The sequence below is a fragment of the Parasteatoda tepidariorum genome, chromosome 6, assembly GCF_982258835.1.
Source record: "Parasteatoda tepidariorum strain Cologne lab strain chromosome 6, Ptep-v5.0, whole genome shotgun sequence".
NCBI classification, from domain to species: Eukaryota; Metazoa; Arthropoda; class Arachnida; order Araneae; family Theridiidae; genus Parasteatoda; species Parasteatoda tepidariorum.
In genome coordinates, this window is record NC_141760.1 from 107264532 (window position 1) to 107292194 (window position 27663).

The following is a 27663-nucleotide window of genomic DNA, read 5'->3' on the forward strand; positions in this document are numbered from 1 at the left end:
ATTTCACACAATCGAGAAGAAGAAAAATTCTTATATCGGTAAAAAGATGAATTATTTTTATCTCTTCCTCGTTTTTAGCATCGAATTTAAATCGATGATAATTCGTGAAAATTTTTCGGTCTTTGTGCGAAATATTGACGGATTTTGGAAGATTAAAATTATTAAGGGGGCAATATATTCACCATCCCCCCCCGCCAACGATGTAAATATATTTCTTTGCGTGCTTGGAATGACCCTGTGATATATTTTCTAATTGTTTAAAGTTTTAATGATCTCTCTAAAGTTAAATTTCCCCGCCAAATGGGCAACCCATTTTCTTGGCAACCTCTCGAATGAGGAAAGGAATGGTGTTACTTGGGAAGAGTAACAATCGCTTTCAGCTACGAAATGACCGCTGTGTCGGCTGTTCCTCCTTCCTCCTCTCAGGTCATCAGAGAAATAGACTGGGATTACTTTAAAACACCTGACGGACAGCTAAGGACTGCCAAAGGGGTATGAAAATTTATTTAATTATAAATTTTTAATTCATTTGCGTTCGTTATTTCAATTATAAAACGTTCTGTTTCGCTAAATTTAATTTATTTTTTTTGTTGATAAGTTAAAAGTGTTAAAAAAAAAGTTTCAGGTTGATAATATTTATTGGGTTGAAATGGGTGAAGAGGCTCCCTAAATTTCCAAGTTTTAGGAGAATAAAAAGTGTATGATAAAAATTAATTCTTGAAAGATTTTATTTACCTCCGTTTTGTTTTTAATAATGCAATTTTCCTCTTAAAACATAACATTTTAGCGGTTTTTTTTCTTCTTTTGGTGAAGTTTAAAGTTCAAAGGGAAAAAAAAAAAAACTTTCAATTTGAATTAATTTATTAGATTGAAATTAGTTAAAGTTTAAAGTTTTCACTGAATAAATATGTATGATTTTCTAAAAGGTAAAAAGTGGTTTTTTTTTTCTTTTACCTTCTAATAAATACGATTTTATGAACTTTAGGATGAATGCATTCCTGCAATGCATTCCTGAGAATGAAAGAATTCAGAAGAAAAGTAAAAAGTGTTCTTTTATTTTTCTTCTAATAAATACGATTTCATGAACTTTAGGATGAATGCATTCCTCAAAATCAAAGAATTCCAGTAAAATTTGTAATTTTAAATGGACAAAAAAATTGAAAACTTTCAATCTCTTCTAACAGAAAAATACATTATTGAGATTTAAAATTCTGTTTCATTATAACTAACCTGAACATTTTTTCCTAAAACTTCAAACAAAATCGAAAACTTTCAATCGAAACAAAAACTTTTCAATCTCTTCTAACAGAAAAATATATTAAAGAGATTTAAATTTTGTTTATTTAAAACTTGAAATTTTTTTCCTAAGAAAATTAGAGAAACAAATGAAACTTGCAGGTAATATTACACAAATTTAAAATGTGGCCGCACTTCGCTTGTATTTTTACCAAATCACAATGTGACATAAAATTACCACTTTTCCTAGATTATCTATAATCTAATCATTGAAAATTTAATTTCATTTTTTTATTATCAAATAAAATAAAAACAGTAAAAATTCTAAAATATGCTTCATCACTTCATTTACCAAATATATCAATAAATTTTTTTACCTAGCATTTTAATATAATTTAAAAAACACTCATTATAAAAAAAATATGTGGTTTTTATGTGCAATTTAATTACTGACTCATATAAGTCATTGTATTAGTTTCTCAAAATATTAAAAACAATAGTTTAAAACAACATTGAGTGAGCAAAAAAGTTTGAGCGGAAAATATAAGTAACTTGTTTACGTTTGGTGTTTGTTGTAAACATACAATATTTGATGTTCATAGTACATCATACCAAAAAGTGTGTAAATGAGGGATATTTCCGTATCGTGATCTGTGGCAGAACTATCGCCAAGTCTTAGAAACTTCCGGGCAGTGGCCCGCGAGAAACTTAAAAAAAAACATCACAGAAAGGGACCAACTCGAAAAGTGTAACTCGTATTCACCCCCGGGCGGGCAAACATATACAAGTTTTTTTTTTTTTTTTTTTCAAATTTGCAAGTTTAAAATCTATTTGGCACCTTGGCGATTGTAGTTGGCGCGACAGATCACGATACGGAAATATCCCCTGAGAACTGAAATATGGCATCGAAAATTTAAGTAATTGTTTACTTATGGTGCTGTAAATATACAACACCAAAAATCATGATGACTAGAATAATTCCCAGGCATAAATGTATGATGTTAAAAATTACTCCAATTGGTTGAAGAGTCGGGAATTAAAAACAAAATTTATTTTAAGCATAAACCCCACACACGTAGTAAGGAGGGTTGCGTCCCACACGCAACCCTCCTTACTACACCTCAATATTAGCTGCCCTATTTATGTTACAAAATTTCATTCTTATTACGAAGGGACATAGAGATAAATGATTACTTTTGGAAATCAAACTGTGCTAGGGATAAATATTTTACAACGTTTAGTTAAAAGGAAAATAAATTTTTTTTTAAAAAAACTGAATAACAAGATTAAACGATATGATTTGAATATAGAAGTTACAGGTTTAACGTTTCAATTATCTAATAATTTTTTTTTTTAATAAAAAGTATAAATTATTCATGGATATACGTCGTTTGTTTTATCAAAAGTTCAAAATGTCGGAAAAAATCTCACTTTTACAGTAATTGACGCAAAGTTTTTTGTTTAAAAAATATTTATTTGTTGGCAAGGTATATTATTCAAAACGTTTCTTGCAATATTTTATTTATATATATGAACAATAAAGAAACAAAAAAGAAGTAAAGAAAAGAGAGATTAACAAGAAAAAAAAAATTATGAATATCTAGAAAAAATTAGTTTTATTTACTACGCAGAAACTGAAAGTATATCGGCTAAATTGGCTAAAAAAATTTGACTAAAAAAACAAGGAAAACAAGTGGATTTTTACCCACCCCCAGATTTTTCTTCTTAAAAGAGAACATTTGTAAAAATGATGTTAGTCAGAATTTTTGATTCCATATAAATAGTATTTGAGGTGACATTTTACAGCTTTAAATTAATAGGTTACAGTACAAAAGTAGGTTTTTATAATTTATTTCTTTAATTAAATTTTTTGTTAACTAGTATTACTTATGAATTTATTATTTAATCAAACAAGGATGTAGGATTATAAGAAATGATAACGAAATATTCTTCATTTGCCTAATAATTATATATTAACTATTAAACTTAACTAAATTAAAATAATTTAACGAAATAAATTACTCCGTAATCCGTATTAGTAAGAAAATATGATATGCATAGCGTTTTATTTTGATATGTTTGTATAATTAAATGTCTTAATTTTTCAATGTCACTTTTCTTTAAAAACTTTTTAGGGGGCTTATTACAGATTTCTATCAATTTTTAATGATTATTATTATATTATTAAAAATTATAATATTCTTAAAAACTATAATATTTTAATAATAATTTAGTGTCATCTTTCAAGAAATATATAAATTAATATAAAAGACATTTAAAACTAAAGTGAAATTTATTTGAACTTCAGCATACAACAATTAAGCTGTAAATATTATAAGAATCATAAATTCACGTAACACAATACGCAACAAATAAATTCACGTGTTTGACAAATCTGTTCAATATCATAAGGTTGTGCTCGTCTGCCATCTCCCAGAGTTATGCCAGAGACTGGATACGGACTTCTGCTGCAATAAACCTTCATAAACATTATTTATTTATTTATTTAAAAAAAATTCAATACAAGGTGCTTGCACTCACCGCTCAATATAGAACCATTTAGTGACCTCGTCAAAAGAGAAGGCAAGAAAAAACTTAACTAATTGGGAGATGCAAATTAATATTTGGAGAATAAAGAAATGCCTCAAAACTGTCAAACTTCGTCGAATTTCTTGCGAAAAAAAGAAGAAAAAAATAACAAAGCCAGTTTCATTGCTTGATTAAGCATGGAAATGATTATAAAAGTTACCCTTCAACTCCTCTCCGTTTACTTCGGCAATCAAACGGGTTTGGATACGTTTAGCTTCGCTTTCCTTTTTATAGTGATTCGTTTGACTTTGATTGGATTTTTCTTTCATTCTTCACTAAAATATTAATTTGCTATCACTAATCTGTTATTTTCTTTATTTCAATTTTGGCAGAAATTTTAAAAATATATATTAAGAGCGGTAACTACGGAGGAAAGCCCTGCGTAATTAATCAAAAAATTACTATTAACATTATTATTTGACACACAGATTATTCCACAACTATCATTCCTTATACATATTCTTTAAAATTCTTGTTAAAAATGAGAAAAAATAGTATATACATTAGTTGTAGCAAACTAATATTTTTGTGAGGGAGAAAAAATCTATCGAATCGAATCAGTATTAAGAAAAAAGGTACTGAAAATATCGAAACATGTTTGATTGACATTGAAAACAGAGAAGAGTTTAAAGAAGATTAAAAAAGAGCTAAGTTTAATCAGACAATCAAACTGGTTTTGATGTTTTTCCTCAATTCTTCTCTAGTTTTGATTTGACAGATTTTGATCGCATGTTTTCTCTCTTTCTCGCTCAAATAACAATGTGAAACCACTAATCTTTTTCCTTCAATTTTTGACAAAATTTTTTTAAATCAGTAATAAGGGCACCGACTATGGAAAAATACAACATAACAATATTTTAAGCTTTACTACTCTTTTAAGCAAAATGCTTTACAAAGTTTGTGTCTTAAAAATGAATAATAATCAATTAGTATATTTAATTAGCCTTGCAGAAAAAAAGTTGTACAAGTGCAAACGTAAATGAAATTTGCAGACAACAATATTGTACTTTAAGTAGAAAAACACATTTATGGTTCTTCCCATAAAACTTAAGTAAATACAATGATTATAAAGAAAGAATATTCCTATAAAAATATCTAAAAATTTTTTCCATATTTCAAATAATTAATAATTTTATTCTAATAACTCCAACTCATAAAAAATCTTCAGTTAAAAAATTAATTTTGAAAAATATAAGAATTTTTTTAAAACAAATTTTCTTCACATAATAATTTACAATTAATTGGCACTAGTACATGCATATTTTACAAAGGAAACTATTTCTACACTTATATAACATTTCAATTCTTCTAAAACATTCAATATATACTCCTATAATGTTAAAAATTTATTCAGAATGTTATTTTAAAGTGTAAAAACACTAAAATGCTTATAATTGTTTCATAATTACAAGCTAACAACACAAAAAATATAGTTAAAATTTTAAACACGAGGTCCTTTTTTTCATGTATTATTATATTCATTTCATATTAATCATAAATTAAGATCATAACGCTATCATGCTCATGCATACAAAAAATTTCAGAGCTGAACTAGGTAAATATTTTAACACCACTTTAAGTACAACTTTCAACATTATTAGATTTAATAATCACAGATATTAAAAATAAAAACATTTTAATACAAACTATAGCTGATTTCACAACCTCAATTTTTATCTGTTAAAAATAGAACAAAGCTGGAATTCGATAACTAATTCTTACAGTTAAAACAATAAATTAAAAAAAAAAATCCAGTTTCCAATTCTTTTTTGGAGGTTAGTATGTCTAGTTTATAGTTAGTGATTTATATTAATCACTAAAACGAGTTGTTTGGAATGAAACAAAGAAAACCTTTCAAACTAGGTATTATTTTAGGTAAATGTGCAGCATATATTATTTGTAAAACAATTATATAAAAAAGCAAAATATAGTTACCTTTATTAAATAAATGATCCCAAGAAACTGAAGCGGTGAGATATTACTTGATTAAAAACTGCATTTGCTTCAATGGGAAATAAAAGTCGTCATGTTTCGAGGGCTTAAAAACAGGAGCTCATTTTCAAGACTTGCCAGCCGGGAATCAAAAAAAAAAAAGTGATTTGAAATATAAAACGTAAAGTTGCCTACAAAAAATGGATAAATAAAGGCGAGAAACAGAGTTAGAAGAACCACAATAGTCAAGGAAGGAAGAAAAAAAAACAGAACAAGAACCACAGTGGGAGAGAGGGGAAAATCATGGTAAAATACATTTCCATACACTATGTAGAGGTGGTGAGGAATGTCGTTAACAAGGGAATCAACATTTATATGAATTAGAAAAGATTCCAAGGCATCAAGTTGAGCTGAAGTGACTGGGATGGAAATAATTTTGGCATTGTCGAAATTGAATGTAAGATTCCAGCGGTTGTTGATTTTTCATATACTCGAATCAATACTTCGAAAAATCATCAATTATTGGAATTTTCAGCATAAACTCATTGAAAACTAGGTTATTAATGAAGGAGTTGCCGTGTTCAAGCAAATTCAGAACTGTAAATAAATCGTATTTCATTCATAACGGGCAAAATTTCGCAATTCAAACTTACTTAATATTTATTTCCTAATAAAACTGAAATCAGCCAAATCTCAGGAGTACACATATTATAATTACAAAATACAAATTTTTATTGATCATATTTCAAAATCCTGTCCTGACATTTACTCCTAACACTGCGAAATTCCCTATGTAAAGCCAAATATGGTCATGAATTCTCCCAAAGAAAGTTAACATCATTACTAATCACTCCTCAACTAAATTATTTATATAACCTTTCAAAAGAAATTAAAAAATAAAATGCAGATCAATAACTAGTTTGTTAATTTATTTTATAACCGTCGTTGAACAGCCGGTTCAATTTTTTGAGATCACGATTACTAATGTTTAACCCCGTAGCCTTGCAATTTTGAATTGAATCCAGAAGACAAGGATAATCCTGGATAAAGTATTGGGAGAAATTTGCCTTTGTGGAGGACTTTATGATGGTACTAACCCACATTTGCGTTTCATGGAAAGGAAAACCTGGAAAATCTCTCACGGTTAGCCTAAAGGCAAGGAAACCTGGAAAATCTCTCACGGTTAGCCTAAAGGCAAGGGGACTTAAATCCATGATCCGTCTACCACTGAGGCTATTTTTACGTCATCACTGTGGTCGGTGCGGAATTCATATCGACCAGTCCTCGCTGAGATTCGAACCCGGTTCACCTATTGGAAGGCGAACGCTCTATCCTCTTAGCCATCACGGCTCATTAGTTTCTTTTTATAAAGTCCGTACATTTCTAGAACACAGAGCTTAAGGGAGAAGATTTAAGTTAATTCACAGTAGCTAATGAATGCTATTTATGAAGTCCTCTGATTTTGTAAATAAAAATTAAGTCTAAAGATGCTCGAATATTTTGAGTAGCGGTGCCGAGAAAAAATTGCGACCGCTGCACTAGACGAGGTTTGTACATAAAACATTTTATGTTTGAGAAGATGTGCCATTCCGTGTGCAACGTCAATTTAGTGCGTACCTCCAGGCGTCTGGCACAGTTCTTGAGCTTCTCGTATAGTGGTATTTCATTCTTAATCATTTAACCTTATTTCAAATTCACCCGATCTGCAGATGAGCAACAATATTTTAGTTTTAATCTAACAGGTTTTATCATCAGCATTGAACAAGTGTCAATACCTCTTCATTTTTGAGGAAGGTTTTGTCAGTGGAACCAATCTGCTGGCACCCTCTATAAAAACCTGTAGATTTAACGGAACAAATCTCTCAACTATTCTACCAATTTTTCGTTGTAGCTTGCACAGAAATAAATTATTAAATTAATACGGACTTAATGCGTATGCAACAGAATTTCGCCGCAGTACTGACAGAGTAAACACGTCAACCGACACACAATTTTTCTGTAGTACAGACAGATGAATCATGTTAATGAATCATGTTAATCATGTAAACTTTTTCTGTAAAAATCATAATTTTTCTGTTTTCTCGATTGCAATGTATTGAATATTTCTCTATTGCAAATGAAGAAGAAAACATCCAGCCGTTAGCGTGTCTCCATTGTAGAACACTGCCTTACGTCGTGTCACGTGTGCATTCTGGGAAAAATTTGGGAAAATCGTGCAATTTCGATAAAATATTTAAAAATAAATATGGACAATTTGATTTTTCCACCGAGTCGGAGATTTTACAGGCCCTTGCCTCAAAGCAATATTGATACAACCCCTTTTAAGTTCTATACAACAACAACAAAAATTGAACCTAAATATAAAAATAATGTTTTTTTTCTGGTTCATTCATTGAATTAAGTAAATAATTGAAAACTTGCCAAGGTTTTGTAAAGAAAAGAGTAGAATCTAAAGCTTTTCTTCTGAATGTCACGAGATTTCTCATGCAAGATAAGCATTTAAGAACTTAAATAACTGAAATCTCTTAAGTGAGTGATCAAGGAACTTTTTCTTTTGTTAAACAATGTTAGAAAAAGCGAAGAAATTAATGAACATATCAACCCTTTTAGTTCTTTCGGCGATAGTTAGAATCATGATATTAATTTTTTTTTCTTTTTGAATTATCGCTTTAAAAAACCCTATCAAGAGCAACAAAAATTTGCGTTTTTATCAATATGGATACCATTTAATGCAGTTTTTTTTAATCAATTTAATGTTATATCTGGCAACATTTTATAAATATGTCAATCAATTAATAAAACCAGAATAATTCCAAAGTTTTTTTTAATTATTTATTATTTTTTGTTGTCGCACGTTATTAGTAATTCATTCCATCAAAATAAAGATAAACTATATTCAGTATCATCTGGCATAAAGCTGCTGTTGGAGGCAAAGGCAATTCATTAAATTTAAAATTTACCGATATCAAGATACTTCCTCCTGTACTTATATCTTCGAGAGGCAGTAAAAAATACGTCAAAATATGTACAGTACTTGTACAGCAGTAATCGGCATCAAATTTACTCATTACTTTGTACCTATATAAGAGCATATTTGGTGGCAAATAAAACTCTACGTTATAAAACTGGCAACTATTATGCTAGTTGCCGAACCTATATTGTCGAAATTAATCAACAGATGTCTCAATAATATTATGGCAACTTCTTATGTCACCCCATAACTAGTTTCATTTTCTGCATTAATTTTGTTTTTTTTGCTCATAGTTTATTTTTTGTTTCAATTAGTACCTGTTATCAAAATTCATTAAGCATCAAGGACCTCAAGAATAGTTACCCGATTTTTTACTCTCTCATAAACAAATTAGTAACATTTCTCCATTTATTTTATCTATTAGAACATAGCTTACTTATTTTACCTCAATTAGTAACTATTACCAAAACTAATTATCATTGGCGTCAATATTAATATTGGTGTTTTTTCGTGTTTATCCTCAACGAATTAGTTTCTTCAACATTTTACTTTTCTCCATAATTTTACTTTTCTTCATAAATTTTACTTTTCCGCAGAAAACTTTTATTTTAATTACCGTTGGTTTTAAATTATTCAGTTTTATAGTAACACGTTTTAAAAGCATATCTATAAATAAACAAATTCCAATACAAATGTCAGATAATCTTAGAAATACTATAACGACGTTGTCCAACTAAGCTACCACGATCACGTTGATCAGTCAGATGACCAGGCTTAACGAATGAAAATAATTAATCGCAATAAACAACATCATTGAAAAGCATCATTTGAGTTAATATTGAGTTATTTTCCAGAAGTTATCAAAGTTAAGGCTTGGTTTCTTAGGACAAGCACCTTATCAGGGCGTCAGCGGAAAGTTGACGTAGAGCTGACGCCAAAAAAATACTTTTTTGTTAGCTCAGCGTGAACAGTCGGTCCAACGCAGACATTATCTCTCATTGCGCATGCGTTAATAACGTAGACAAATATTTATTTTGAATTTGTTTCTGTCGACCAGTGTTTTAGAGAACAAATAATGACTTTGTCCAAGAAAAAACACTTTATAGCTGAGCTAAATGAAGAGTGCTATGTTTAATTAAGAAGTTATTTAATGTCAAAATCTAAATCTTGGCTGACGTCAATGTGCTGTTGGATGTAGTCCGCCATTGCTTCTGTGGTTAACGCCACATTGTAATCCAACTGCAGTTGAGTTGGACGGCAATTGTAGTTCAAGATGAGCGTTCGATGACGTGTACTATCAAACTCACAAATGGACCAATCAGAGGTTAGCGCTGATTTCCAGCTGACGGCGTCCTGTCCTAAGAAGCCAGGCCTTTAAGTGTTTATCGTCTGTTCGTCTGTATTTGTCGTGAAATGAAGAGATTTTTGATTACTTCTTCATATTCTGTTACGGTGTTTACCTATTTAAGTAACAATATCAGTTCTTTTTGAAGAAATCATAATTCAACTTATTTAATTCAATTTTAACTTACCGCATGTGACAGAAACAAATTCAGAATTAAGCTAGAAGACGTACCTAACCTGTAAATTCAAATGTTTCTCATAAAACCTAGTTTTAAGGCTTATTGATAAAACAGTAAAAAAAGTTCATTCTCCGCACTAAATGTTTTCAAATTAATTTGTAGTTTTGTGGGGTAAGTGTTATCCACAAGGTCATCCTTCATCTATCAAAAGCTACCCCTTTTATACTAGTGAATTGATGTTTAATAATCGCAGTGGTAATTACGCCACAATATTCCTCCACCAGAATTATATATCAGGGATAGGATTCGATGCACGGATCTAGTCACTGTATTTGCGAAATACCGGGAGAGCTGTATTATGTTCACCGGATTTTGAGCGTTTGTGGGGAGAGCTGTTTCAAATTTAAAGAGATTTTTGTCGTGAGAGCTGTATTAAGTTCACGGTTGCGTATGTAGTCGCTCCTGTTTTGCTAGTAGCAGTCTAGTGTGAGCAGGGTCCTGTTGTGTGTGATGAAAACTGAGAAGCAACAGCGCGAGGAGGACGATGACGTAGTCGCAAGCCAGCATTCCAATGAGTACCATCTAACGAAGTGGGCGTGTTCATAACACGTTAACAGGTCAACCTTTTTTTTTAATCTAAAGGTACCCCCACATTGAATTGCAGAGATGCCAACTGCTCGGGCACGCCAAAATAATTAGAAAAACGGTAAATAACTACAAGTAAATTTTGCAAATATTTGACTATTATTGCTTGCTTTTTAAGAGGCATAGCATGACATAAGTACTAAGAAGTGGTGAATTATATAAGCCTACGAATTATTTAGAAATAGTGGTGGATAAAAATCTACTAAATTCAATTTATTAAACCAATAATCACAATTGATAAACTACTTCTTTAAAATATATATTTGCTGTCCGGAGCAAGTTGGCATCTCCGGAATTGAATCGGCATATTTTATATACTAGTAAATTAATATTTAATAATCGTAGTGGTAGTTACGCCACAGTCTTTTTTGGTTAGAATACTCACAGTTGTTAAAGTCGGGTTTCCGCCAAAAGAAGCTCGATCACTTCTGATTCCATAACCGAACTAAAAATTGGCGACAGCTTGGATATAGTTATAATATTAATTAAAATCTTTAAATGTTCTTCTCATAAGTTAATTAGTTTTTCCCTTGTTCATAATATGTAATAATTATAGTAATATAAATCACGCAGTATTAACGTAGCCCAGTCGCGGAACACAAAAAAGTTAGGAAACACTGATGTGTGTGTATATCAGATAGTTGTTTATAATCATATGTATGGTAGGTACGAATGAAAGCTCCTAAAAGAAATTCATTATTTATATGCAGACTTAAAAGGCTCTATTTTTAACTATACAATTTCACGATAAGATAAACACATTATAGATAAACATGTTTACAGTATGCTGAATAACTTTTTCTTTTTTTAAGCTCTTTAAAGATTAAATGAATGAAGTTTGTTTCTGCCTTTCCCTAACCTTGATTAAAAATCAAACGATGCATGCCTCCAGAATGACCAACGATCGTGATGCCTCTTCAACCTCCTACCATTACACCTACACACCCTATTTTTTAATCCATAAGCATTTGCAGCTGTTATTTTAATAGTATATTATCTGTTAAGTTATGCGTGGTTACGTCGATTGACTTTGTAGCCTCACCTTACCATTATGATTAAACTTTTACTTGGTTCATACAGGGCCAAAAATTTGAATGTTTATGAGGAATGTTCGTGCAATGTTACAGTGGAATGACGTATAAAATCTAACAGCTTCGATATTATGAACACTTTTTAGTCCATTTCAATGATGGAGCGAAAAATGAAAAAAAATATATAAATAAATAGAGACTCAATGCGTATGAAACATGTGTGATTCTGCTAGACATCGGAAATTATGATTCCTTAGGACCCAGGACTTCTAATTTCTCGAATCAAAATAAAGCAACGGTGTAATATAATACTCAGAATTATTCGAATTTTCTCCTTCAGCTTCAAATATCGAAACAAAATTTAATATACACGGCATGGCATTTTTGCGTGGTTTCATTTTCTAAAATCAGTACTAAAGTTAACTAGTGTTAAAAAATACTACTACGAATATCAGGGTTCATACAAGCATTTTTTTAAAGCTGTATCGCTATATAGTATTATGTGATACAGAGAATTCAAGATAATCATGCATTTATGCACAGTGCGCAACAGTAAAAACTAATCCTCCTGAATCACTTTTGATCTTATGATTGGATCTTCACGTACTATGACTCAATCTTAATGGAGATGGAGACCTCAAATATGGTAATTTATTAGCGCAGACGATATTTTAAGTTACCAAATCAGACGCAAAAGCGTATTTTCCAGAAAAAACATACCTTTTTTTACGACGAATTTGAATTATTGACCCTCATAATATGGGGGAAAACCCCAATCCGTGTGCCTCTGAATTAACATACCTTTTTTTTCCGCTTTAAACTGTGTTTACCCGAAGATAATTCCATGCAAAAAAAAAATAATTTTTTATAATTATTTATTCACATAATTATAAACTTTGCTTATAAGATAATTCTATGCAAAAAATAATTTTTAATAATTAATTATTATTTTATTTAATAGTTGTCGAAAAAAATTTGAATTGTTTGGTACACAAATTTTTACATTATTTTTAATTCAAAAATTGAGTTCTTAGAAATCGAACTTTAATTATGTGCATTAAATTATGAGATTAATTTATCTTATTCTGTTCTTATTGGTTCAACCGCTTTGCACGTGTTTGTTTCTTTACTTCTCTACAAGCATTTGGTGTTTAGACACTGTTCAAGGTTTATAGAACCGAAACTATAGAATGTAAATGTCTGTACTTTCACTTGGGCTTTATTCAAGTTGTTTTTTTCTTGTCCGTTGTTGTCCACATAGCACAAATAGTACCCCATCCCTTCTCTCTCGTATGCCTGTTAAGGCAGAGGGGGTGATTGTTCTTGTTTTCCAGTGGCGCCATCTATGGCCCAGAATTCGACTTCTGCCACACCCATACGTCACGCCCGTTTATAGGGCGGACCCATTCATACATCCATTCAATTATTCACAGATCATAATTTTGACCTGAATCAGAGAACGATCAATCTTCACCCCAGGGCTCGAAAAAACTCAGAAATTTTACCCGTCCCCGAGGACGGCTTGTCCAACAATGTACCCGTCCTCCTTTGAAACTAACCCGCCGCTTCTAAATAAATAAAAATATAATTTTCTCTTATTTATTACAAACATTTATATAAATTGCACAATGAATTAGTAGTTACTAGGATTACAAATACTATAATTACATTATACAGTGATAAAAGAAATACAAGGTTACTAATAGTAAAACCTAGTATTTCTATTATGAAATAATTTATTTCTTTGATGAAATAATTTAAATAACAAAGGTTAAGTTATCTGTCAAATATCATGTCAATTTATCCGATGGTACTGCGTTTTTTAAATGAATCAAATATGACGTTTGCCAGTTCCACAATCAAGCCAATGATTTACAGATGTTTTCTGCACAGAAATCTGAAAGAGGTTTTCCATTTAGGTAGATGTTCATAAATGCTTTTAACGCTTCTTGTTTAAGACCACTAAGTAATGTGTTTTTTTATAAGTTCATTGCTGAAAAGCCCCTTTCAACCGCTGCAGTACTCCCAGACAGAGAAAACATCAATTCCACCATGCGCAGCATGTTGCTGTATTTCGAGATTAGAGGGTCATTTTAGAAGTGAGGCGCTAGACTCTTGTAAGATAACAAAAATTTAAAATGAATCACGAACATTAACGGGAAAATGGCCGTCCGCGCGGACGCTGGATTTGAGAAATTTGTTGTCCTCGGGGAATTTTTGACCGCCGAGGACGGGCGGACGGGCGGTTTTTCGAGCCCTGGTAACCCCAAAGGTATTAATTTGTTATGGAAACATGGAGGACTTTGCAACCCGTCAGATTCAACGTGCATCAGTCACCATTTTACTACTTCGGCCAGAGGGGTTCGAACCCACGAACACTCGGACTTGGGTCAAGCGCCCTACCGACCAGGCTAATCTGGCCCTACCCCATTCCTTCTAGAATGAGATTGTGTTTGATTCCTTGTACGTAAAAATTCGACCGTTAAGTCAAAAGTTATTCAGTGTATTTAAATTATTATTAGTATTATTATTTTTCCCACTGTACATACATTCTTTACAATTTACAACCTAATAAACAAAATAGCAGAATTCAATTACAATTTATGCATTTCGATAAAAAGAATTTATTTGCCTACAATACTAATAACAATGCTATAAAGCCCATTTGAAATTATGGTTGAAATTAATCATGATGTAGAAGTATTTTATTATGTGCATTTTGTATTACTTGTAATTATTTGATTATGTTTACTGAGAATGATTTCTTGTGAACTTACTTTATGATAACATGTCATAAATTGCGCTTACTTGTAATCATGACGATCTGATAGTACTTTTTTTTGTAATTACAGCTAATATTAACCTCTTGTAGTGAGAAAATATGATTATTGGTTAGCGTGATAACTTATCATGATTAAAAGTAGCAGATTACTATGAAATTATTATCTGCGATTAATTATATTTGTAATCGATTACTGCAATCGGCATCAAGTTTATATGAAAACATAATATTTGCCATTTCTTCCGGTTATTCAAAAATTTTAATCGGAAAAATTAGGCATGACTAATGAATTTGTTCATCAACCATTTGGCTAAAATTTTCATAAGTATTGATGAATAATGACTGAATTTGCTTTTGAATAATCGTTCAGAATAAATTTATCTGATTGAATCTCTGGAATGAAGCTACCTCTCTACCACATTGATATTTTGTGCACGCAATTATTCAGTAAAAGAGACTAAAAATATTTATGCGTCATCTTTATCAAAATAAAATCTGTCCGAAAGTGTTTACTTATAAAAAACATTAAATTAATCAACTGAGATAAGCACTGGCGAAATTATCCATCTTAATTATTTTAGTTAATTATTAAAATCAAAAACTGGGAACTTGATAATTTATAATAAGAGCGCAGTACTTAAGTAATTATAAATTTTTAAAGATCTGTTAAACTTTTATTACTAGCAATTAAAAATTCTAATTTTATTTTAAAAATTACTTAATTCATCAAATTTGCCTTCAAATAAAGGTAAAAGTATCTTAGGAAGATTTAGCCATGGAATAATTACTAAATTTAAATCAACCCTATCACTATTATTAATAATATTACAATTCATTTTGTTTTCACGTTTCACCCTTTAATAAAGGAAAAATCTATATCTTACCTGAAAATTCTCTAGTCTTTGTTGCACGTTCCTAAATAAGCTCCTGACGAACAATGTAATCTGCAATATTTAGCAACACGTAAAACTTAATTAATTTTTAATGTTCATTTAGTTATTTATTCAGTTCTTCGTTATTTTCCCCTTAAAAGCTTCTTTTTGTCTATTTAAAGCTAATAAACAATCAAAGAGGACAATGATTATAAACTTAACCAAAAAAAAAAAAAAACTTTTCTTGATAGACTGAAACAAAATGTGAATTAATACACCACGCAACTGGGCTTCTTAAAAACTAACTTAAATTGAAACTTTTGAGTTGGCGGGCGACAGAATTTTGATTAACAACAAAGAATATACATATAGAACATATATCTCAAATATCGGCTACTTCCGATGTTTACACTGTCAGAATTCAAGGTTTAAAGTTTGCGGAAACGATCTCTTTACATTTCTACTTTTTAAAACTTTTATTTCATACTTGAATATGAGCTTTATAAATTTTCTAATATCTATATTAACATTTATCATATTGTGATATGCTAATCATATAAAAATATAATTATTTATTTATATTATATTTTTGAAACAAATTATCTAAAAAAAAACTATTTATTCTGATAAAATATTTCATCATTATGATAAATATTTTTAACTTTATCAAAAAGTTAACACCCAGAGAGAGTTTTGCTAATTGATACTCAACATATGAAAATATACTATTGTAACAGATATTTAGTTAAAAAAATAAATAAATAAATAAAAAATATAATTTATAAAATATAAAATTAAAAATATTTTTTTCCGTTCATTTCAAATTAATCTCAGCATATAAATTAATTTTCTAAAAAATATCTAGTTATATATTTAAACAATGTTTAATTACTTTATAGTTGAGCTTAACGGTCCGAATCGAATTAATCGTTAAATTGATATAATTTTTAAAGAGTACAACACATAACAACCTAGTATGTCAGTCTTTCATAGCAATCTCTTTTTTTTTCCAGGATTTTTTTTCTTCAATTTTTTCTCACAATGTTAATTTTTTCTTCTGAAAATAATGTCTTACAAAATATTACTAACAGTGAATCTAATTGAGAGAGATCAGATATATTTAACAAAAAAATTTTGCGTAAATAAAAATTTTATAAGCATTTTTGTTGTTTGCGAAGGGGGATTTTTCAAATTTAAGAGGGACATCCCAATTGGCCTTAGGGGGGAGGGGTACTCCTGATGAGCTAAGTCCGGAATGAAGAGCTTATTGACAAAAAATATTTTCTTTACTTTTTTTCAATTCCCTCGGTAATTACATGAAAATCTTAAGAGGAGGTTTTCGCAGAACCTTAGAAAATATTCCTACACAAGGTTTTATGTTCGTTTATTTGCTTTCCTTAGAACAAGGTTATCGCCATAAGTGTTTTTAATATTTAATTGCAATTTTGCGAAAAAGTCTTATATTTACCTTATTTCGTTTCCTTTGAAAAAGTCTTTCGCTTTCTATTTTTCTGTATCTTATCGTGACCAAAAAAAAAAAAAAAGGTTAACCACTTTCTTGTTTTTTTGATCTAAACAACAATATTATTTGAAACCGCTTTAAAAATTACTCATTTGCAAGAAATTGCAATACTTTTACTTTATTGAAAAAAGGTTTTTATCTCACACCTTTTCGTGGCAATAATAAGAAAAATTTGGCACGATGTTGCCATAAGGTTACTTGCTTTCTGGGTTAGGATATTGTACGGATGTCTTGTGTTACTTCAGTTTGCCGGGTATGTAATAGCTCTTTTTGTTCTGTACCTCAAATTCTCATCTTTTTAAGACTATTTCTACTTTTTTAAGAATAAGTAAGCTGGTAGAAATAGAAGGAACAAAATAGTAAAATAGGGAGGAATAAAAAAAAATATATGATAAATAAATAAATAAATGAAATCTGAAGAAAAAAAAATATTAAAATGCTTTATGATTTTCGTGAGATATCTCTGGAACTATTTATTTAATATTTACTCAAGTGAAGTTAAGAAAAATAAATAGAACATACATATTGCGTTTAATCCAAGAGTCTAGATGCGTCTGTCTTAAACAGCTCTTAAATTAATGTAGTGCCAAAAATCTATTGTTCTTAAAACAAGCTGTTCTATTGTATATAAATTCTCTATAAGGTGATGTTCGAAGGACATATTGTTATTTATGGATAATTCTTTCTGGATTCGGCATTATAGTGATATTGATTAATGAAGTGAAGATAATGTTAAAGTAGAAATTTCCTTTTTCGTTCTGTTGCCAGTAAGATTTCTTTTAGAAAGTTTAAACCCAGATTTAATTATTCCATGCTTATTTTGATAAAGCATGGAAAGGATCTCATTTTAAACTATTGCAAGCATTTTTAGTAGAATTTATTATTATTATTTTTAAAATTATTTTCATATTAACCATTTGATAATATTGTATTAATTTAAACTCACAAAATGTCATGCTGTGTTTGGAAATTTATTTTAACACGGTAATACTTAACAAAGGTCACAATTTTAAATAACGGTATAAGTCTATTTTTTTTTGTATCAGACCTATTTTATACATTTATTAGAACTGTAAAACTGTAACAATAACGCTAAAAGTCTATTTATTTTTATTAATCTATGAGAAGCCTATTCCACAAATTTTACTTTTTCAGATATTTATTTCAATAGGAATAGTCTTTAATAACGGTGAAAGTATATTTTTTTTAGGTTTTGTTATTTTATTACATAATTTTACTCGCCATTGACCGATGACAATACCGGTTCTCCAGCTTTGCTTCCTCAAAATCTTTGAGTCGCAATTTGTTTACTTCTTTTTCATGTGACTTCGGCCCACATATATGTTGTATGTAAGAAATGTGTTAAATTGTATGTTAAAACAATATTTTTTTCATTAAAAAAATTCGTACGTATTTTTCATAGCATTAAGATTATAAAAAAAAATCACTTTTAAGTTGCCCTGCTATATTTTCCAAATAGAAAATATGATCAATTGAAATCATTGCGCAATATATTTATAATTGTATCAAAGTTCTTTTTTTTTTTTTTTTTTTTTTTTTTGGTATGAAATGAGAACGGAGGGAGAAAAAAAAAGAATAAAGAGAGGCCGGTGCTATGACTAATCATGCTGAAAAAAATCAGCTGTTAACGAGGAAGTATAATCTAAACAGAAAACGCTGTCCATTGTGGATTTAATCATTGTAGAAAACTTGGCGAGAAAAGTAAAAGGAAGTTGTTGCTGTAAGCTTGTTTGGCGACTGAAAAAGAAAGAAGAAAAAAAATGATAGAGAGACGTAATTAACTCTAGGAGTGTAGGGCGTAGGGAGGAGCAAATTCAGCTCAAAACCAAGGTTAGCTCAAATCCACTGTCGACCTTTCCGAATTGAGACACTAATTATTTTTATAAGTTCTTTTTTTGTCGTTCCTTGAACCTACAGTGTCCAAATTAGATGCTATTTATAATTGAAAACATAAGGTTAGATAATTCAAATAACATACATTTTTATTTCCTTTATATTTTCATCATCATGATTATGGTGGATTGTTGTCTCCGTATATTGAATTCTAAGAAAGTTTTCCTCCATATTTTCCATGAAGAATAGCGATATACGTTTATCTATAATGTGACAACAAGCTAATCTGACCAACATTTTTTCTTATTGTTGAAATGTTCGTATTGGACTAAATAGTTAAGTGACATGATAAGTGATAAACAAATAAGATCAAAATTTCTACAACTGTAACCGACCTAAGTTTTCACTCTACAATAAAAACTTTTATTGAATTCTAAGAAAGTTTTTATTACAGTTTGATTTGACGATGTTTTTAGTTATAAAATCAGACACATAAGCGTACTTTTTCTGAATAATATAATTTTTTTTCTTTTTCCTGACAAATTTTGATTTTTGACCCTCAAAATAGAAAGACTGACCTTAATCTGGAAAAATATAGTTCGAATAATTTAGGTAGGAGAATGGTCAGAAATATAGAACCTTTAATGTTAATTAAAGTTTTTTTTTGTTGCGTATTTCACCATTTCTGGATAGCAACTTAGGATAATCAAATATAAGTTTGGCTCACAATTGTAAGACGCGTTTATAAAAAGATAAATTTTCGTAAAAAAAGTATTTTTATGTTTATTTATTACTTATTTTAGTTGTGATTTTCAGCGATGCAATTTTAAATGAAATTTTTTCTTATTGTAAATATAGTCTTAAGCAAATTAATTTTTTTTCTCTAAATTTTTAACTTAGGTACATTTTGTTTATTTTATTTATTTATTTTTTAAAAAACTAGACCAAACTGCTAAACCTTTTTTCTCACTTCCGGATATTACAGATACCGGAACACTTTTTGAGAAACACTGCCTTAAATTTATAACTTTGTGCAAACTTGTTGCATCTGTAATAAGGTGTTAAATCGAACCAAGTTTCGGTTCACTTTAAACTGCTATATTATTTTGCAATAAAATTTAAGAAGGTATAATTAAATTTAGCACCATTTTAAATTTGCCACAGATTTGAATAAAACTATTGTTCAATATGCTGTGAAATTCCTAACAGTGTAAAACCATATTAACTTTAGGAACAGAGGAAATTGAATAAAAATACTAATTTATTAAGGCAGTTCATTTTTTAATTAAGGTCGAATTAACTTTAAAATTTAAGAATGTTGTTAACCGCTTTACTGGATTATCCCGAGTTAACTCGGGTACATATGTACTGCAAATATTTAACATCCCGAGAAAACTCGGTCTTAGCAGGATTTGTCAGTACATTTTGTTTTATCACGTTTTTACTCGCTCGGAAGCAAAAAACATAATCTGCTGTAATTGGAAGTTTGCCATGTTCTATTTGGGAGTTATGATGTTGAACTGTGGGACTACACATGTGTTTTGTGCGATTGTATATACCAGGGATGGCCAGGCTCTTTGATAGTCGAGCCAGTTTTCAAAATTTGAAATTTTTATCGAGCCAGAAGAATTAATTTTTTTTTTTTATGGAAATTATATTTATTGAAAGCATATAAATAAAAGTACAAAATATGTGTATTGAATTTAAATATTAAAAAATAAACATATTTATTTTACTTCTCTTGACAATTCTTTAAAACTTGGTGAATAATAGGTGACAGCACTTATCAGTAATTCTTTGAGATGCTGGTTAGTTAATGCTAATTAGTGTTTGGATTTCACGAGTTTTAAAGTGGAATAAAATGATTCGCATAAGTGCGTTGTTCCGAATAATGAAATGATTAGACAAGCAGCCTTTTTTAAATTCAGGATACTTCTTCGATTCTTGTACAAATTTCCAAAATTCAGTAATCGACGTCGACTTATATTTTAATTGTAGAGCTTGATCGTCTTGCATCTCTATTAATTCTAACTCTTCAGATGCCTTCTGGGACATAATTATATTGGAAATGGAAAACTCACCTTGAATTATGTTAATTTCAAATGGGTTCAGAAAAATATTAAAATATAATAGCACAAAAATGAAAAGGGAACTCGGGTACATTTACCGAGAGCCACAAATAATCCTTCAAAGAGCTGCATGTGGCTCGCGAGCCGCAGGTTGGCCACCCCTGGTATATACGATGGTTGCAGAATTTACATAGCAATAAGAGTAAAAAAAAAATGGCGTATTCCTTCACTGACGTTTGAAAAGTATCTCTTTGTGTTGTTCTTTCTTTTAATAACTCTCATACAAAGACTAATATTTAAATTTTTTTCATTTGCCGAAATAACTCGAAATAGTAAACTAATTTTAAATTAAAGGTTTCTTACGCATAAAAAAAATTTAAATTTCAACTTAAAACTTGTGCATTATGTTTTGTTTCAGTTCCTTGTATTCATTAATTAAAAAAAATAGGTTGATTTTTTGCATTTTTTTCTTCAAAATAAATAGTAAGGGAAGTGGTTATGAAACCTTGCAAGCTAGATATTAAATAATAATAAGTAATAATAATAATGCTGCAAACTTTATGTATGATTTTAACATTTTTACAATGCTCTATTACATTAATAGCAGCAATTTTCTTTCAGGTTCTGTCACTTGCTGCAATAATCTGTGTTTCTGAAGGTCACTGTTATAATGACTCCGGAAAATTTGGTTTTTCTTTATTCATCGTCGTCCTTTCCCTCATTGAGGCTATTTTCGCCATTGTTGTGTTTCTCATGAAACTTGATAAAAAAGTAGTTGCTCATATCAACATTCCGCTATCGGTATGTATCAGTGCTTATAAACAAACTTAACTTTCAATTTAGGAAAAACACCTTAACTGTAAAATGTTAGGAGGTAAAATATCGATTTTTATGTAACTCATTTTATAAATACATGTTACCGTGAATGATAGAAATCAAGAGAATATCAACAATTACATAGTCGCTTGGGAAATGTCAGAAATATTTGTCATATACGATTTGATATTGATTTATTCGTGAATATTGTTATATTTATTCAATATTTTAATATTTGCTGTGGATAGATTAGGAGAAACATCAGTGTTCGGAGTACCTGTTAAATGCATACTTGGTAGTGTCACTTGACCTTAAAAAACATTCATGTAAGGCATACCGGGCAGTGGCACCGAACCTTAAGAAAACATTGATGTATGGAGCAAGAAAGCATTGATGATGGCTGATCGATACGAATCCGCATTCGGCTTGCTCCAACCACAGTGCTGACAAGAAACATCCTCAGTGGTAGACGGATCATGGGTTAGAGCCCTGTTGCAGACAGGCCAACCGTGGGAAGTGCTCGGTATGCCCTACATCAGGGGTGTCAAACTCGCTGCCCGAGATGAACATTTTTGTGGCCCAGTCAATATATTCAACGCAAAGTAAAAATAAATTAGAAATGTGAATTAGAAAGGAAACTAGCATATGAAATTATAATATACTTTATTTATAAACTATACGGATCATTTTAAATTGTACGCGCGAAAATGTAAAATTCTAATTGGCTTTCGGCACCTGCCATTCCAGGGATACTGCATCTTATCAAAAATACGCAGAAAAAATTTCAAATCTTAGAACGGAATTTGAAACAAGGTTAAAAGATTTAAATTCCTCTGAAAACAAATTTTGTTTGTTTTCGTCGATTTTCTCAATAAATATAGACTCAGTACCCAGTAGTATGCAAATGGAAGTGATTGAGATTCAGTGCGACTCAAATTTGAAGGCAAAATTCATTGAAGTGGTTATGCCTGAATTTTACAAATATTTACCGGCAAAGTTTGAAAATACTCGAAAATTCGCAAATGAAATTATTTCCACGTTTGGAAGTACTTATCAGTGCAAGCAATTATTTTCTGTTATGAATGGAAATAAATCTCCTGTTCGAAACCGTATTAATAACGCTCATGTTGGGTCAATTTTGAAAGTAGTCTCGGCCAATAAAATTTCTCTCGAAATAGGAAAGATAGTAGCAGAGAAGAGAAGTCAAGTATCAAACAATAATTTAACTTTATATATGTTTATTACAATGTGCTATTCAAAGTAAAAATATTTGTTTCTATGAACATTGATTTTTTTTTGCGGCCCACCTAAAGTTAAGCATTGTTTATTTGGCCCAAGTTAGCTTTTGAGTTTGACACCCCTGATGTAGGGCATACCGAGCACTTCCCACGGTTGGCCTGTCTGCAAAAGGGCTCTAACCCATGATCCGTCTACCACTGAGGATGTTTCGTGTCAGCACTGTGGTTGGAGCAAGCCGAATGCGGATTCGTATCGATCAGCCATCGTTGGGAATCGAACCCGGTTCACCTCGTCGGAAGGTGAACGTTCTATTCCCTGAGCCATCGTGGCTCACGTAATACAATATGTTACGTTTGTAACAGGCGGTCAGTTTTTAATTTTTTAAAACACGTTTCTGAAAGTTCATGGTTCATACGTACTTTATTTACGTCGTACTAGAGCTGCGCAATGGACTATTGGTGACGGTCTGGGAAACATCGATGAGGATGATCCGAAGATATATGCCATCGCAATTATGATCCTCTGCAGAGGGGATGGCTCCTCTGCTTTGGTAACCCGACGACCTGCGCGCGAAGTCGAGCACTTTTTGCGGTAAAACAGTTTAACGAGGATCGATACCACGCACCCTCGGTACCTACGCAGGCTGATCAAAGTGGTCAACTACCCGTTTACTGGCAGCAATCAGTGATGATTGGCTTCTGGATTTAACTTGGAACCGTGTCTTTAGGATAGATCAGGAGAAACATCAGTTCGGAGTACCGGTTAAATTCATACTTAGCAGTGGCACTCGACCTTACAAAACAATGATGTAGGGCATACCGGGCAGTGGCACTGAACCTTAGGAAAACATTGATGTAGAGGGCATACTGGGCAAATGTATACCGGACAGTGGCACATATTAGACCTATATTTCGGTATATATACCTATATTTAACTAGACCAGTACATATTTCGGACATATACCAAAGCGACTATGTGATTGTCAACATTCACCGGTGGAAGTCAACAACTGACAATTTCTGTCATTCATAGTAACATATATACTAGTTTAACACTAGCTGAGAGGCAAAAACTAAATTTTCAATAAATAGTTCTAAACAACACACTAGGAAAACATGCACAAAACTGAAAGACTTGATATAAAAACACAATTAATTAAACTAAAATTATTCATTTTTTTTTAATAATTTAATATTATATTTTGTCCTGCAGACCTAAATGACAATTCTTTCTTAAAAAAGCTTTAAAAAATAATTTTTAATCCATTTTCGATGAACGGTTTGAAACTGCAATATTTTTGCTTAATCGAAAAAAGATTTTTAATGCAAATAGTATTTTTGGAACAGTAAAATGAAACTTCCGACACAAAGTTGACGTAAGGTTATATGCTTTCTGGGGACCATAGAATCAATGCATTAAGTGAATGTTCCTTAAAAACTTTTACAAAGTCATAATGTAGTTTTTATTATTTATTTCAGTTATTAATGAACGATGGATTCATGCTTCTTTTCTGTTTCGTTATTTCAACATTATCATTACTTTCAATTGGCATGTGTGAATATATGTTAGCAGCAAGGATATTTGCTTCGGTAAGACTTAGAATTACTATTACACATTTCAAACAAAAAATAATATACTTTTTTCATAACTAAGCTATAAATATAGTCGAAATGTACAAATGTAATCTTGATTACAAAGGCTGTAGTAGACTGCTGTATGTAGGTAGATTGCTGTATGTAGACGGCTGTAAGTATAAGGCTGTATGTAGACTGCTGTATGTAGGTAGATTGCTGTATGTAGACGGCTGTAAGTATAAGGCTGTATGTATAAGGCTGTATGTATAAGGCTGTATGTATAAGGCTGTATGTATAAGGCTGTATGTATAAGGCTGTATGTATAAGGCTGTATGTATAAGGCTGTATGTATAAGGCTGTATGTAGGTAGATTGCTGTATGTAGACGGCTGTAAGTATAAGGCTGTATGTATAAGGCTGTATGTAGATTGATTGAGTGAATGGAGTGCTGGCTTCTTAGTGAGTTTACTCTGGTTCGAATCAGGTTCAGGTTCGAAAATCACATTAGATCTAGCACATATTGTATACTATAATTTTTAAGTTACAACCCTTTACTCATTTCGGTCAAATCGGCAGACAGATGTTGTGCTTTAGCCTACAGATTAATATGCATAATTCCCGCGAAGTAATAATTTTGATATCAAACTTCTAAAATTATTTACGAAAGATTCAATAATAATGAAATGTCATTGAACTCACTTCTCCTTTATGTCAAAAACGAATTCAAGTCTTTGATAAAGGAGAAAATTAATAGATGAAAATGAATGAAAAGTGTGTTTTCAATTTAGGGGTGTGGCAAAAAATTTCCAGAACTTTCACATTTACTTTTTGAAAATTTATTTTGGCTAACTTTTTTTTATTTAAATATGTGCCAACGCCTATAGTTATGTAATACCGTTAGAATCATTTTTAAATAAGAGACATTAAAAATTAAGTTTTTTTTACTAATCACAAATATATATTTATTTACTGAAAAAAATTATAAAAAAGCAAGAGAAATAATGACCTAAAGACACAATTGATATACTTTTAACATCACATTATCATCCTATAATTAACAAAATTCTTTGTTTACAGTAGTTATTTTTTGTTAACAATTGACTTCTCTCATAACCTTAATGCCATTCTCTGTTACAAAAATAAAATTTTAAATTTACTTTAGATAAAAAAAGAAAAATTTCATTCAAAAACTATAAACTTTTCTTTTGAATTTTTATTTTCGCATGAATTCAAAAAAAGACGATGTTGTTAAGGGAGAAACAAAATCCACCTCGTGAATCGGGTATAAAATAAAGTGCTAAAATTACTGTGGAAAACGAGGGGGAAAACATCAAAAATTGATTGATTGCCAAAGAAAATGAACAGGAGTTGAAGGCGGTTATTAGAAACATATCCAAGTTTCATCAGACAAACTAACCGGTTTCCGACTTCATCTCGCTTTCCTCCTTACTGATTTAACATCTCTAGGTTTGCATGAACTTACTTTTTCTTTCTTTGAAATTTGAAATTAGTAATGAAGGAGAAAAAGAATTTGCGATGAAAATTTTCTCCCGCGGTATGGCGTCCTCTTAAATACGTATATGTGTTTCCTGATATATATACTTAATTGACAGGATTTTTAACCAGGCTTCTAAAAATATGTATTAAGGACGGTGATTAGGGAACACTCTATATAAGTTTTATTTCTATTTTGTTTATATATTAAAAATGTAAAAGTAAGTTTAGTATATATCGTATAATTTTTTTTAATCTTTATTTTAAATTTTAAATATTGTAAGTTAGATATAAGTTTAAATTCGCTAAATTTAATTAACAAATGTGTAACTTAACTATACAGAAAAATTTTGAGAGAAAATAACTTTTGCATGAATTTTGCGATTAATTGCATATACACCATATTAAAACGGATTTTTCTTTTCTTTTTCAGCTTTTTATCTTATCATTGTTTTTAGTGCTTGTTGGACTAGTTTATGTCGACTATATATCATGGCAAAACTTCATTGCAAGTAAAGAATACCGGAAAGATGTTAATATGACAATAACTGAAACATCGCCAACTGTCTTAACTTGATTAAAAAAAAAAGTGCCTTTAAATTGAATTGTTTATTTTAACCAATGATTTATAGCAATAATGTCTGCAAGATTGACGCATTTTAAATATTGTTCTTTGAAGTACAAAAGGCATGCCAAAAAAATGCTGTAAATGATGACCTCATTGCGAGCCACCAGAAAAAGAATTTGAAAATGAAACATTGATGGTAAATTTATTGTTAGTAAATCTACTTTTAACTACAACCTCAATTTTAAAAGCTAGTGTTAAGTATATTTCAAAGTTAATATCTGTTTACTAAAAATATTTTCTGGTAATAATTATCGCATCATTATGTGTCAGTGCACCCTCAAATATTAAATTTAAAATTAGAAAATCGAGTCCATTAATTGTATTTAGGTTAAAGGTTATTGGATTTTGTTCAATAAGGGCTCGTACATGAGTGAAGGTTCCTCTGATATTTAGTTTATAAACATTCACATAAGAGCAGTTTCTCTTATATGTTGTTTATAAGCATTACTTACTTTAAAGGGAAATCGGATGCAGTAAGGATGGTCCCTAAGCAACAGAAATGTGGTTGCCATGATTTTACATAATTTTATGTTTTAAAAATATAAACTGTTGAAATTTAAATTTTTAATCGCATTTAAATATTTTTAACACGACAAGAACAGGTCATTGAAAAAGTTTGTTATATGTATATTAACTGTTGTCAAACTACATCATTATCATTGTCTGAATGAATGATATATTTAAAGTTAAATTATTTGCACATTCTTTATACACAGAGTATTTATGTATGTATTTTGATTGTATGATTTTAATAAATATCTATTATCTAAATACAGTTACTTGTGTTTTTTAAAGAACTTTATTTTACTACATTTTCTTACACTCTTTTTTAATTGCAATGAAAAATTGTAAGTTATTCAAGTACCCTTTTGCACCGTTTTGTGGCA

At 30.3% G+C, this 27663-nt stretch overlaps 1 protein-coding gene across 1 annotated transcript; it reads left to right on the forward strand.

The window, feature by feature from the left end:
- Positions 1-335: 335 nt before the first annotated feature.
- Positions 336-27551, forward strand: LOC107451137 (uncharacterized). Its single transcript, XM_043049518.3, has 4 exons — positions 336-492; positions 21648-21827; positions 24560-24670; positions 26582-27551. The coding sequence occupies exons 1-4, from the start codon at positions 388-390 to the stop codon at positions 26723-26725; spliced, it is 540 nt and encodes a 179-aa protein (XP_042905452.2). The 5' UTR covers positions 336-387; the 3' UTR covers positions 26726-27551.
- Positions 27552-27663: the final 112 nt, after the last annotated feature.

Bases quoted from the DNA above. Each gene is read 5' to 3' on its own strand.
- LOC107451137 (XM_043049518.3), top strand. From the start codon at position 388: ATGACCGCTGTGTCGGCTGTTCCTCCTTCCTCCTCTCAGGTCATCAGA. The intron at 493-21,647 runs GTATGAAAATTT...ATTTTCTTTCAG, and splicing joins AGCTAAGGACTGCCAAAGGG to GTTCTGTCACTTGCTGCAAT. The intron at 21,828-24,559 runs GTATGTATCAGT...TATTTATTTCAG, and splicing joins ATATCAACATTCCGCTATCG to TTATTAATGAACGATGGATT.